Below are 15,393 nucleotides of genomic sequence, written 5' to 3'. Positions count from 1 at the left end.
TCAAGAGACCATGAGACCTAATGAAATCTTTCCTTAGCCACTGGCAAAATCAATTAAATCAATATGAAAGCTAATTATGTTTTCAACTTTCAGATCACTAGTCTAAAACAGGAGGCTTGTTACATGTGTTAAGTACCCACTGTAATAGGGCAGAATCTGACACTGTTTTGTGATATTGTTATAAAAATATGCTTTACACAGTATTAAAAATACCAGGTAAAAATTTAGGTTATTTCTGTTTTCTCCCTTCTCTATAATTTGCCAGTTTAATAATCTATTCTCATTGTGAATTATAAAGCATTTGGTCCCAAAGGTGAGTTTTAGTTTGAACCATAATGTTCTGATCTATACCTGAACTCGAGTGATACCCAGCCCTCCTTGGGTCCTCAGAGACAGCACAACCTTTCTTCAGTCCTGTTTCTTTGCACAAGGAGGAAGTCTGACCAGAGCTCCATTCTCTTACCCTTTCCTGGAGTTATGGGTTTATTGCCCAGATCTTATCTGGAATTAGAAACAATACTAACTCCTAGTGTAGATAAATATAATGGTGATTATATGTCTTTACTATTTGAGGATTACAGGAAGGATCATATTTTGTAAGATTAACTTAGGAAACCAGTAAGTTTTCATCCCAGTTCTCTGACTTGGCATATGTGGACCAGGACTTCTTTTGGACCCACGGATAGAGGTGCGCTCTCTGCGGCTATGCCTGGAGGAGACAGAGAAGAGATGACTGAACTAGGGTGTGAAGGATACCACCCATCAAGACCTGGTGAGAAGCAGCCTTTTGTTTTTAATTAAAAACCGAGCTTTAAAAATGCCTCATTCTTTTTTTTTTTTTTTTTTTTTTTGGTTTTTGTAAAATCAAAACACAGGAATTTTTCTTAAATGAAAACCAGACAGTTTAAACATTTTTTTTAAAAGAAGCAAGTAAGTTATAAAAAGCAGCCTAGGAAATTGTCTTTTGTAAGTCTGCCAGTTTCAATTTGATTTTTTAAAATGCAACCAGTATCAGGATAACAATATTTAGTTGACAAGAAAAAGAAGAAAGTTCTAAGTAGCTGTTCTACGTTCCGCTCAGTTGTTTGATTGGGTGACGTAAGGCCAGCTGCTGCTACTGTAGCCATCACTTTGATGGGTGATGAAAAGGCAAGGCGCATCAGAATGTTGTCAACATTCCAGATACCTGAGGTCCATACAGAAGCAGACCCTAAGAAACCATCAGTCACTGAGGAAGCCTAGTCCTTTTGAGTGATTCTCTCGGGGTCATCAACTGAAAGGGGGAACATGAGTCAAATTCTGATAAAAGGTATTAAGTTACAGATATTATTTATTTATTAAGATTTATTAAGTACAGATTCATTGCTACTCATTTTTCTTGAAACAATTGGCCTTTCTGTTCCAGCTACAACCCAGGAACTTGTAGAAAGGACCTAACACCTAGTGGTGGTAATGGCTAAGAAGTACTCAGCTTCATGTGTGGGTATTTCCCGATGTTCCTTTGTAAACTGCAGCCTAACAGGGAGATATCAGGAACGAGTGTAAGAGATATTCTAACAAGCTATTGTCACTGCAACATGAAAGCAACTTTGATGATCAAACAGAAGTCAAGAGAAAAAAGAAGGCTGAAAGTAGTTTTGAATTCTTCCCTATTGTTCATTTGGGATTTCTTGATTTCCCAACTCTCAACAGATTATGGAATTTTCTGTGTGAAGTTTTGCCATGAGTTTAAGTGGTATCAACAAAGTTTTACCTGAAGTCACATTTTACCACAAAGTGAGAGGCCACAGCCCTCTAGGGAGCCCCAGAAAGTTTTGTGTTTTTGAAAAGCTTGCTTTTCTTGGTGCACAGGTGACCTTTGTCAGGTGACCTTCTGCACAAGTGCTCCACTGCACTCCCACTGAAGAGCGTGTGTTCCTCTGTGGCCAAATCTGCCCTGTGCTCATCTCCTTCGTCTCATGCATCTGCCTGTAAAAGGTCAATGTCATTAGCTACTGTCATGGGCATTTGGACTTCCAGGTTTATTCCCTTGTCACCCTTAGGAAGCCTGTGATTTGGAACCAGCATAGCTTGTTTGTTTCTTCCTTTCTTATACTGAATGGAAGTGGACTGCAAAGCTATCACCATAGGAACAGAGGGCTAGAATTCAGATGACTGTGTCTGACACATTTCCACTAGGTGTGGTTTTATATGGCCATGGTTAAGATGGAGAAGGCAATGCTGACTTTCTTTGGACACAAAGATTAAATGCTTCTTGCTCAATGTTTGCCCCTTGTAGACATTTGGAAATTGTGGGGTTTTTTTGTTTGTTTGTTTGTTTTTTTAAATCAGAGCATTTCACCTGTTTTCAACTCTATGACAAGGATACCATATAATAGCATTATATCCATACATGCATATGCATTTATGAAATCAGAAGTATATATATGAAGTAGATTGTATGGGGAAGACACTATGGCATAGCAAGAAGGTATAGAAAGTCAGGTCACACAGTAAGTTTTAATTTTTAAAAAATTAACTTTTCTGACATTCTCCTGCCACCTCTCCTCCCACCTTCATCAGATCCTGAACCAAACCAGTAAGCTTCCATCCCTCCTATCTTCCCTGCTGGCAGATTCTCCGTGCACACCCAGCTGCCCTGAGCAGCCCGACTGCCCAAATGGACGTCCATTCTCCCCCAACAGCTTTGTCCACCTTCATCAGATCTGAGGCTCCTGAACCATACAGCCCAAGGATACCCATCAGAGGCCTGCCATACAAGGACCATTAAGGTTAACCCTCTCCCAATACTTACTACAACAGGAACATCCAGGGACCAAAGCTATCAGATGGCTAAAGGCCCTTGAATGAGCACAATCAACAAAACCTGAGTGATATGACACCTTCAGAGCACCACTACACTACACCAGCAAGAGCTGGTTATTCATCACAACTGAACCACAAGAAAATGGCCCTAGAGCCAATCTTAAAAAAATGATAGAGGCCTTTAAAGAGAAAATTAATAAATTCTTTAAAGATATACAAGAAAATATGATTAAACAGGTAATATAAATATATAAAACTGTGCAAGACCTGAAAGTGGAAATAGAACAATAAAGAAAACACAAATTGAGGAGATCCTGGAGATGAAAAACCTAGGGAGGAGAACAGGAACAACAGGTACAAGCATCACCAACAGAATGGAAGAGAGAATTTCAGGCATAAAAGATACAATAGAAGAAGAAAATGTTAAATCTAAAAAATTCCTGACACAAAACATCCAGGAAATCTGGGATACCATGAAAAGACCTAACCCAATAGCCCTCCTTTACACAAATGATAAACTTGGTAAGAAAAAAATTAGGGAAACAGCACCCTTTACAATAGCCATGAATAATATAAAAAATCTTGGTGTAACTCTAACCAAGCAAGTGAAAGATCTGTATGACAAGAACTTTATATTCCTGAAGAAAGAAACTGAAGATCTCAGAAGATGGAAAGATCTCCAATGCTCATGGATAGACAGGGCTAACATAATAAAAATTGCCATCTTATTAAAATCAATGTACAGATTCAATGCAATTCCCATCAAATCCGAACAAATTTTTTATAGACCTTGAAAAAGCAATTCTCAACATTATATAGAAAAATAAAAATATCTAGGATAGCCAAAATAGTCCTGAACAAAAGAAGTTTGGGAGGAATCACCATCCCTGACCTCAAGCTATATTGCAAAGCAATAGTGATGAAAACTGTATGGTATTGGTACAGAAATAGACATGTTGATGAATGGAATCAAATCAAAGACCCAAAAATAACCTCACACACCTATGGTCACTTGATTTTTGATTGGAAATTCAAAACCATACAATGGAAAAAAGAAAGCATCTTCAACAAATGGTGCTGGTCTAACTGGATGTCTACATGTAGAAGAATGAAAATAGATCCATATTTATCATCCTGCACAAAACTCAAGTCCAAGTGGAACAAAGACCTCAATATAAAACCAGATACACTAAATATCATAGAAGAGAAAGTGGGAAATACCTTTGGATGATTGAAATAGGTGACAATTTCCTGAACAGAACACCAGTGACTCAGTCTCTAAGATCAACAACTGATAAATGGGACCTCATGAAATTGCAAAGCTTCTGTAAGGCAAATGACACTGTCAATATGGCAAAACAGCAGCCAACAGACTGGGAAAGGATCTTTACCAACCTTACATCTGACAGAGGGCTAATATCCAAAATATATAAAGAACTCAAGAAGTTAGACACCAACAACCCAAATAACCCAATTAAAAATAGGGTACAGAGCTACTCAGAGAATTCTCAACAGAGGAATCTCAAATAGTTGTTAAGTACTTAAAGAAATGTTCAAAATCCTCAGTGATTAGGGAAATGCAAATCAATAAAACTTTATTTTACACCCCTCAGAGTGGCTAAGATAAAAACTCAAGAGAGAGCTCATGCTGGCAAAAACATGTAGTATCCTCTTCCATAGCTGATGGGAGTGCACAACTTTACAACCACTTAAAAAATAAATTTGGTGGTTTCTCAGAAAATCGGAAATAGTTCTACCTCAAGACCCAGCTATATTACTCTTGGGCATGGACCCAAAATATGCTCCTCCGTCCCACAAAGACACTTGCTCAACTATGTTCATAGCAGCTTTATTCATAATGACTAGAAACTGAAAACAACCTAGATGTCCTTCAACTAAGGAATGAATAAAAAAATTGGTACATCTGTGCAATGGAATACTATTCAGCTATTAAAAACCAAGACATCATTAATTTTTCAGGCAAATGGATGGAACTTGTGAATATCATTATGAGTGCGGTAACCCAGTCCAAAAAGACATGCAAGGTATGTACTCACTTATAAGTAAATATTAGCCACAGTATCCCCATGCTACACTCCACAGAGCCAAAGAAGCTAAACAAGAAGGAAGCATAAGCAAAGATGTAGTAAAAAGAAACTCTGGAACTGGGCTTTTAAAATATATTTTACTAGAGAAAGAAGAAGCTGCCATAGAAGAAGAACATGAAAGGTTGAGAGAGAGAGAGAGAGAGAGAGAGAGAGAGAGAGAGAGAGAGAGAGAGAGAGAAAGAGAGGGAGGGAGGGAGGGAGGGAGGGAGAGAGGGTGAGAGAGAGAGAGAAAGATGACCAGATAGCCATGAGAACATTTGAAATTTGCATCTCCAGAAAGCGACCTGGGACAAGGGAGGTACTCAAGAGTCAATGAGGGTGTCCAGAACGATGACTCACAGCATTGGTGATATGAAACCTAAAGAAGCCACCCCCTATATCGACAGGCAGGAACATCAATGGAGTGACAGGGACATCAACCCACCCACAAAACATTTGACCCCAAATTTTTCTTGTCTACAAGAAATGCAGGGATGGGGGATGGAGCAGAAACTGAGGGAATGACCTACCAATAACTGCCCCACTTGAGACCCATCCCACGGGCAAGTACCAATCCCTGACACTACTAATGGTACTCTTTTATGCTTACCAACAGGAACCTAGCATGGCTGTCCTCTGAGAGGCTCCACCCATTAGCTGACTTAGATAGATGCAGACACTTACAGCCGGTGGATGGTGCTTGGGGACTCTTATGGAAGAACAGTAGAAAGGATTTCAGCCCCTAAGGGAATAGGATCTCCATAGGAAGACCAACAGAGTCAATTAACCTGGACTCTTGGGGCTCTCAGAGTCTGAACCAAAAACTAAAGAACATACATGGACTCGACCTAGGCCTCTCCATACAAATGTAGCGGATGTGCAGCTTGTTCTTCATGTGGGTCCTGAAAAACTAGAACAGGGATATCCCAAAGATGTTGCCTGAACATGGCATATGCATTTCTAGATGGGCTGCCTTGTCTGGCTTCAGTGGGAGAGGGTGCACCTAGCCTCACAGACTTAATGTCCCAGGGTCAGAGAATATCCATGGATGGGTCCCACCTTCTCAGAGGAAAAGGGAAGGAGGATGGAGGAAGAATTGTGTGGGGGAGTGACTGGGAGGAGACAGTAATTGAGATGTAAATTAAATAAGTAAAATAATAAAAAATTAACTCAGAATATATCATACCCTTGAATTTACATTAAAAAAAAAACCTATAAAACTTCAGGGCAAAAAAGAAAAACACCTGGAAGTTAATGTTAGGAAAAGTTCTCTAGATTGATACTAAGAACATCATCTGTAAGAGCACAAGCTGATAATGGAACTTTAAACTCGTTGAGTCTGTTAAAGAACGCAGGGACAAGCTATCGAACATGGAAGCCTTTGACAACTGCACAACTCAGAGACTGTTAGAACCCACACCATTGGCCCCACTCCATGCCTTGAGCCCATTTCTGTCAATATCCCAAGAGATGAACAGAGCTTCTATTACCAGACCTGAGCACCTATATTTTCCAAAAATCAAAACAACCCATCCTGAGATCTTGTACTGATCTTTCCTGGCACAGCTGAGGTATGGCCATGTGGCAACACTCCTAGTGGTTTGTGCACAGTGGCTGGTGACACCGAGAAGTGGTAGCATGGCTGTATCCAGTGGCTGGGGACAGTGGAACCCCTGATCTCGTTAACACTCATGTTCTCTGTTGGCCCATTGCTAAAGCTTTTAAAGTGTCAACATTGCCATGTACTATAATTCATTAAAACTAAGAGTTGAGTATAAATACGCTTGCCATTTTAAAATAAAATAGGTTAATAGCTATGTCACAGTCAGCTTATTTTATTAATTTAATGGAAAGAAAGAGAACATTGAAATGGAAAAGAAAACAGATTTATGTATGTTAACTAAATAATGTCTATTTATGTTATGGAGTTTCATCTAATCTAAAGAGAAACCAAAATATATATCCACTTATTTTTAAACAATGACATAGAAGACACTGTCAGATGTCTACTCAATATCTATTTCTTTAATTCTTTTTTTCTTTCCTTTCCCTGTCTAAGCCCACCATCAACTGGTGAGTGCTGGCTGGCTTATGGGGGACTCTCAGGCTCTAGCCCTTGCTGTCTGGCTTGTTGGGGACTCTCAGTGAGTGCTCTAGCTCTTGACAGGGCAATGCTAGACTAAGCATGTTACCTGCTGTAGCCAATAAAGAGGCAGAGGAGTGAGTCTAAGAGTCCTTATTCCTCAAAAGATTCCAGAAACCGACTACCTTGTGTATCCAGAGAATGCCGACTGGGTGGGATATGTGGCACTGCTGCAGCCATCTTGGAATTGCTTCAAGAATTAAGCCACTAAAGGAGGAAGAGCCACCAGAATGTCAGAGATTCAGTCTTCATAATCTCTAGACCTCTTGTTCTTGAGTGGCAATACTTGTTTCTGACCATCCATTGGGCTCTTGGTCCTCAAAGCCAGAGAACCCTAGCTGACACATTGAAGCAGCCCCTGAGCCTGAGAAGGAACAACCAAGGTAGACAGGACCTACCTGTTCCTGTGCCTCCAGTTCTTTGTGCTGTAACTTTTTCTCTGCACTTCGTACCTGATTAGAGCGGGTTTCTAGTTCATCTTGTAAAGCCTGAAACAGTATAAAACAAACAAAGCAACATCAAAAATTAGTGTACTTGAAAAACTAGTTCTACCTCAGAAATTGCTATCACCAGGGCCTCAGATCTTGTCTTATTACTTTGTTTCAAAGAGTTTCAGCACAGAGCCCAGGCTTTGCTACTCAGCCCACATCATTTGTGCTTTAGGAGTACCTAGAATAAAAACCTGCAAATGTAGCAGGGCGTGGTGGCACATGACTGCAATCTCAAAAGGCTGAGGCAGGAGCATTGCTGAGAGTTTGAGACAAGTCTAGGCTACACAGCCAGACCCTGTCTTAAAATGCCAAAAAGCCACAGAAAAGAAAAAAAAGTCCTAATGTATAAAATAGACAAATTAGCAAGTTTACGTTATTAAAATGACTCCTATCCAGCATAGGCCTCAATCATGTAAGAAAGGAGAAGTTATTTTTAACTTCAGCAGTCCTACCAGCATAGCAATGAAAAGCATTAAAATCTGTAGGTATTGTGATATCTAGTCAACATGACATTTAAAGATTAATTTATGGCAAACTTAAATGAATCTCCATAGAAACTCTGAGAGGATGGTGTGGAATTCAAAGAACTTGGTAGTTGTGAAGAGAGATGACCTTTCAGTTGCCAAGTAGCTGTCAGAAGCAGATCCTGGTTAACATGAGGAGGCTGGAAACCACACAGGTCTACCGTTGGCATTGTGCCAATCTTCAGTGAAAAGTAAGGCAGAAAAGACACAGAGCATCTTGTACTGTTACGGAACCAATGCACAGAAAGTTACAGTGAACAGAGGGCATGGCATGGTGACAGCAAGGATGGTAAGTAACCTCAAAACTAAGTCCATCTAGTCAATATCCCTGCATGATGCTAAGACCGTGGTAGGGACCCTACATGTCATGTGCAACAAAGACACCCTCCCGATTCCCCAGACCTACGTTACAAAGGTGGGGGAGTGAACAAAGAATGAGTGTAATCCATACCCTTGGTCAGTGCAGAGGAGGGGCTATTCCGAGGAAAAATTACAATGTTAAGACGGATGGCCCAAGAAGAGCTATCTGAGCAGATATTTACCAGTAAGGAGAACGTAGCCACATGGATCTTCAGGAAAGCATTTCTTACAGACACAGGACATTGCAATTGTAAAAGGCAGAAGAATGAGGTCTCAGGCTATGTGGAGTGTCAGTCAGGTCAGTGGTAGTTTAGGTTCCACTGAGCTAGCAAGCTGCTGGAGGACTCTGAGTAGGCACTGCTTTGGTTGCAGACTAGCGAAGGGCAAGGCAGGTGTGGAGAAGCTAATCAGGACCAGTTGGTTTCCCAGGAAAGAGTGATGGAGAATTGGAACAAGTTAGAAGCAGTTGGCAAATAAAATGCTGGATACCAGGTAGATTCTGAAGGTAGAGGTCATGGTCCTGAAGGGTTAGATCCAGAGCATGAGAAAAAAGTGAAGAGCCCTGAGGACTCTGAGCAGTTAGTTCTAAGAGATGGGCAGATGTTCAGGGAGAATCCCTGGAGCTCAGCCTGGAATAAATGTCACATATCCAGGCACCACAGGTTCAGGTATAATGTCTATTTAGGGTTCATTAAAAATTCAGTGTGTGGTGCAATGGTGGCAGCTGCCCGCAGTTGTAGCACCTAGGAAGCTAGGGTAAGAGGGTCAGAAGTTCACGGTTAACTTGGGGTGTCCTGTGACACCCTATCTTAAGAAAGAACAACAACAAAAATTTCAATACAAGGTTAGTATTTTCTACACACACACACACACACACACACACACACACACACACACACACACACACACACGAGAGCCATTGTTTTTATTTGGGGGGGGGTTGGATCTTAAACCTCTTTGAGCATCTAATGAAAGCTATATATGGTCACTCTCCAAAAGGAAAAACAAGACATGTTTATAGTGTTGTTTCTGATTGTAGGGATTGTTTGAAGCACATTCATACTAAAAACTTTCAATTTAAAAGGAAAGATCATTTTAAAATGAGCTTATTTATATGGCTTTAGGGTCTCTGATATTAAATATTATGAATTTACAATCTGACTAGGTCTGGGAATGAGCTTGGAAATCTCAAGTTCTTATCTGTTTTTATTCTATTGTGGTCTGTTTCCAAAAGGAAGATGAGGTTGTTCCCATTCTTGTCAGTTCTGAAGCATTCCTTTACTTGTGATGGCTCTCAGGAGAGCCATTATAAAATGGCACGGTTGTGGGAAGTAACGACCATTGCTGCAGAGCAAATCCATGCACACTTTCCTGTCCAGTTCTTTGCAGCTAAGCCACTCCACTACTGTCAGTGATCTTCTGAATCCCGTCTCCCTGATGACATCTGAGGCCATTCTCCCCACCTCTGAGATGCTGCTTGACTTCCTCAGTACAACATGAAAGGCCTTAGACTAGTAGCATGGAGGAAGCATCTGGGGGTTTTCGTGCTATGCTGGGGCCATTGTTACCGTCAGTAACAAGCTAAGACGGGGGCTGGGGGTTGTATTTACAACTCTCCTGATGATTCTTTATAGCAAGTCACATGCTGTCTTAGGAGATCATGGGGGTTCTGTGTGCTCAAATTCCCATGGCCAGTAGTGGTACTGGGCTAGCACTAGTGCTTCTCTAACTTCAAATTCAATGTCTGGGCTGTGCCATGCTGCCTCTTTCTCTGTGCTTGCTCTTTTCTTTTCTTTGTCCCACCTACTCTGTTCTGAAACTCAGGGCAGAGCTCACTGGACTCCTCTGGGCTTTCCCCAACCTGCTGTTGAATAGAACTAACATACCTGTCTGTGTGAGGCTGCAAATGATTACGGTTGTGGGTTCTCTGTCACTTCTGCAGGCTTAATCCCTGGCCAGATCAATGCCTGGCACAGGCGACTCCCAAACTGCAACTGTGAAGGGAACTGAGTCATACAGTTCTACTCCCTAAGGAAGTCTATTTCAACCATCAGGACTTCAGGTGGTCCTTAATCTGGCACATTTAACCAGTGATAGTCTTGTGTTTGGAAATGCAGAACATATCTATATCATATTTTAAAATATGTATAGCCATCTCTGCACACACACTCTCAGAGTGTTGATTATAATAATGCTGTCTGGTTATAGTGGGTTATTTTATAGTTTTTGTTTTACTTACTGAAAAATATAAACTTGTGCATTTTCCCCTGTCTTAAAGGAAAACTCATTTCCTTCCTTCTGGTTCTACCTCGCCTTCACTAGCAGGCCCCACACTTGCACACTGTCTCCTCTTGCCAGTCTCTTCCAGCCTCTTCTCCTCGCCATTCTCCTGGTCTTACTTCATCAATTACTTGTTACCAAATGCCAAAGCCTGAAGCTAATGTGCCTCTCTCCTTTGTGGCAGTATTTCACATCTATTGTGTTCTATTGAATTCCGAGGAACTAATTGTCCCAATAAAAGCAAGGGGCTAAGAAAGAAGGCTGTTTCAGATGGAGGGCCAAATACAAGGAGGCCTTGAGTGAGAGCAGTAGCTATGGAGAAGTGGACTCAGGTGGTAGAACCATCACTGGGGGCTTGGAAGAGAGCAGGGACTTAGCTGATTTCAAGGCGTTGACAATGAGAGTTGAGGATTTCAGGAATAGCAAGTCAGAAATATTGGGGGCAGTATGGTTTTAACATGCTGATTTTAAAGAGCTACTGGGACTTCAAGGAGGACCTATTGCTGTGTTATTAATATTTATATCCGACAAGTTCATATATTGAAATCCTAACACCCAAGGCAATGGTACCAGTTTGAGCGTCTCAGATGTTATGCAAGGGTCCTTGGACAATTGCTATGGCAATAGCCCTGTGTACTTGTGTGCCATACTGATGGAATTAGCATGCTAAGAAAAGAGGCTAGTCTAAGAGTGGAATCACAGTCTCACAGACTGCACTCTGCTGAGGTCTTGATGGTGGAAGTTCTAGCCTCTGTAATGGAGAATAACCAGTGTGTGACATTCATTGCACTGTAGTAGCTCTAGTTAGGGCTCCCTGAGCTGAAAGGTAAGCTGCACAGCCAGGTCTGGACAAGATAGAGAGCCTCTTAGACCCACGCATAGGGAACCCTTGTCTAGAAAAATGAGCAAATTGAAGAGTGTTCTGAAACCTGGCCTTCGTAATGGCCACAAAGCCGAGCAGGCAGAGGAGAGAAATGGAGCCCAGAGAGCTGCAGAGGACCAGGAGGGGTGGGAGGCAGTGGCGGAGACAGTGTGAGGGAAGTCAAAGGAAATTGTCCTCATACCCCACACAGTACTTTATCATTATCATCAAGACAGAATTCAAATTACATCTGCTTTTCAAAAACAGTAGAACTTAAAACGTGGTAATAGTTAAAAAAATGTAAAGCACAGAAATCTTTTTAGAGGTTAATCAGAGAAAGTTGTGTCTGGAAATGACTTTTATTATCTATTAAAAATCATTGTAAAAATTGAAAAGTAGCCAAAAATATTCTTTCTCAATTAAAATGTAGTACATAAAAGGAAAATGATGGTTTCTGTTGGTAACTGTTCCCAGATTAATATTTTAAAACAATTATTATGTTATTTGAATTTGAATTTCCGATTTTGTCATAAAAGACCACGAGAAAATGACCACAGCTCCTCAGAATGTACAACCAATGGAATTTCTTTTAAGTTGTGGTTTCTTTTTTTGAGAAAACACCAGTTGTGACATCATACACACATGAAGACACATGCACATATACACACATATGAATATACTCATACTCATACATATGCATATTCACATATACTTGAACACATACACTTGCACATACATAGTCACACACACTTGCATGCGTGTGCATGCACACACACACACTTTTAGCTTATTACTAAAAAGAGCCAAGAAATTGCAGAACAGAATGTCCTTTTAGGTCAAAAATAGGAAACCAATCGTCAATGAGGACGTTTAAGTTGTGTTCTGCAGGATTATTCCGTGTTATCTCTGCTTTGTCAGCTGGTATTATCACTAAAGAGATGATTCGTTCATTATATCTGCTTTTAAATACTCTGCAGGCCAGTTTAGGAGAGAGCAGGATTGTTCTGGTATTTTGTGGTAGGGAACAAAGGAGGACATGTAGAAGAAAACTGTAAATGACATAATCCTCCCTGTATATGCATGATGAGGGTGTAGCATACTCTGCAAGTGATGGGCATAGAAGAAAAGCTGCTTTGTTTGTTTAAAATAATCATAGCAAGCCCAAGTGTGAAGGATTTTATGCATTACTAGTGCTCTTCAGGAGAAGAGAAAGGACTGGATTCCAGGCCTTTCCATTGAGCTGATGGTCTGGAAGCCAGAGGTGGGATTATAATAGTCAATGCTATTTAGTGAAGTTAGTGACCATAACGTAGAGTGATGCCCTCCCTAGCCTGTAAACCGTGTAGTAAGAACATATGTGTCACTGTATAAAAACCAAAGCTCTCATATAGCTGTGAATTAATTAAACAAGAAGGAAGTGGGCAGATCCATGCCTTCTAATCATAAATAATGCAACAATACTTTATTTCAATCACAGAGCAGTTAAAAATCATCCAATAAAGAAAAAGCTCATTGGAAAAGAGCAGTACAGTGAAATATGATTACAAAGATAAAATGTCCCCAGGAACATGGCATTTAATAGTGCTTTCTGATGGCATTTTACGGTGTCCAGTCTTTCTAGAGAATGCTGACCTTGCCTATGACACTTGAGAGTAGTGCCTCCAGTGTCCCTTCCTGGCTGTCTCAGAATACAGACTTCATTGTGGCTTTGGCCTGGAATGTATTTCAGGCTGTCATCAGAACAATATGACAATACTGTTTTAATCTCCCTTTCTCATCCTTGCATAAAGACCTCAAGTGAAACTGGGAGTTCCTTGCAAATGCAAACAGAGCCAGTGTGTGCCATCCTCCGCTAAGCCTGCTGCTCTGGAAGCACCATGAGAGCCACCACACGGGAGGCACACCCTCTGTGACTTAGCCTATGCTTTGCCTCTTCATGAGTAGACAACTAGAGACCAGAGGTCTGCTTGTATTCTTTTTTAGGTAAACTTGTACAGAGTGAACTTCAGGGTTTCACTTTTTAGTGATGTTGTATTTTATTTTTTAGTGATGTTGAAACACGTAAGATGATTTTTTTTAAAGGTTATCCTTAAACTCCGTAAACTATTATAACATCCTCCTTTAGTTTGATCTTAGGCAGAAGTGACGGTCTTTGGTGAGTGTAGAAACCCTGGTTACAAAGGTGGGATAAGGGTGAATCTCCCTTCGACTTAGCTGCCCATGTAATGATGTCCACGTTTGTTTATTCAGCACACTCACACTCAGCTCTAAATGGTGCTCATTCCATCTCCTTTGAGCAGCCTTTCTTTGACATGCAAATTGACATAGAAACATTAAATATCTTTCTTTCTGGTACTGCTAACTTCAGGCTAAGATAAAATACAAGTGGAGCATAAGATTGCACTTGACTTCTTAATTTTATTATTTTAAATAATACTGTAAACTGGAGCAAACAGAGGAAGAAGACCAAGCCCTGTCACTCATGTGTGAAGATGCACACTAGGGCCACTAAAGATGCTGTGATGGCAGAATGCAACATTTTAATGGGCTGGTTTCACTGGCTGCTGAGGGAGGCCACTGCATCTCCTGCTATATTACCATTTTTAAATAGGCCAAGTCTAGGGACAAAAGTAACAAGTCTTTGCTAGCAGAAATGCCATCAATATTTCTCCAGTAGTGTTGCTTCATTCATAGCTGCCAAGATGAAGAAATGAGCTATGGGATGGGGCAGTACTCAGCTGCAGATCTACAATAAGCTCCAACGCCTGTGGGGACCCCTGAAACCTCCCCAATACCTGGAATCACTTTTCCTATCATGGTGATGTTCAGGTTCCGGTCCCACACTCCCACAAAACATTTCTAAAATCCTTTCATAATCAGTCTGCCTTGTGATACTGGTGTGAGGAAAAGGGAATCTTGGGGGAACTTAATCTAACACCTATGCTACTTTGCACATACATCAAATTTCCTTTCAAGAAAAGCTTCAGTGTTGTTGCAATAAACCATGTGTGTAGGAACCAGCATTTAAGTGTGAGCCTGCTTGGCCTCTGATTCAACACTAAAACAAAAATATTATGGACAATGTGAAAAACAAGGATGGTGTTTTCTTGAAAGAGTAAGACATTTCATTTTCCCCCTTTCTTTCTCAACATCTATTTGCAGTCCTTTAAAATCCCTATAGGATTTCCTCTAAAAATGTACTTTAAAAAAAGCTAAGTGTTTCCTGGTCTTCAGAGAAGTTCCAGGAAAAGAAATCATGTTATTCCAAGATCTAAGGAAGCTGGAATCCCTCACCACACCTCATTAATGCTCCTGTCACACAGCAGACCATTGACAGACACTCCTCAAGTCTATTTCTACCCTGGAAATTCAAAGCACATCCACCCCTCTCCTTCTCAGGCAGCCTCACTTGTGAACAAGTTCTTATCTTGAGGGTAAAATCCAGGATCAAGTTTAAGAACCACAGCTTGGGAATTTTAGGAGCATAAGGGAATTTCCTTCTCTGGCTAGTGCATCAACTACACACACACTTGAGTTCACTCTGCAGCACAGAGTACAAACCATTAGAAATGTTAGGTCCTTGTAGACCACAACTCTTCTGTAGAAGCCCAGGAAAGAGAGTAGACCCATCAACCATTCACTTAAATCTCAATTTTCTTACAATGTTAACCATTCACACATTTGATCTAAAATCCCCATATTCAAGATTTTTTTTTTTTCAGGAAACGTTTCAAATCCAGATTCAAGTACTCATTAAGGACTTGCACTTACAACATACCCAAGCTCCAGATCTTGTGATTTCATCTGCTTCTTCTTGTGCTAGACTGCTTCATAAGGGAAC

At 40.7% G+C, this 15,393-nt stretch overlaps 1 protein-coding gene across 1 annotated transcript in view; it reads right to left on the bottom strand.

Moving 5' to 3' along the window:
* CEP112 (centrosomal protein 112) overlaps positions 1-15,393 on the bottom strand; it is a gene marked incomplete at its 5' end in the record, with an annotated part of 392,261 nt that overhangs the window by 34,478 nt on the left and 342,390 nt on the right. Inside the window, one exon of the mRNA XM_080924200.1 lies at positions 7,434-7,523. Coding sequence (XP_080780326.1) covers positions 7,434-7,523 — 90 coding nt within the window. The remainder of the gene's footprint in view (positions 1-7,433; positions 7,524-15,393) is intronic.

The sequence above is a fragment of the Micromys minutus genome, assembly GCF_963924665.1.
Source record: "Micromys minutus genome assembly, chromosome: 10".
Classification (NCBI taxonomy): domain Eukaryota; kingdom Metazoa; phylum Chordata; class Mammalia; order Rodentia; family Muridae; genus Micromys; species Micromys minutus.
Note: the sequence above shows the minus strand (reverse complement) of the source record. Positions and strands in the feature narration are given on the sequence as shown.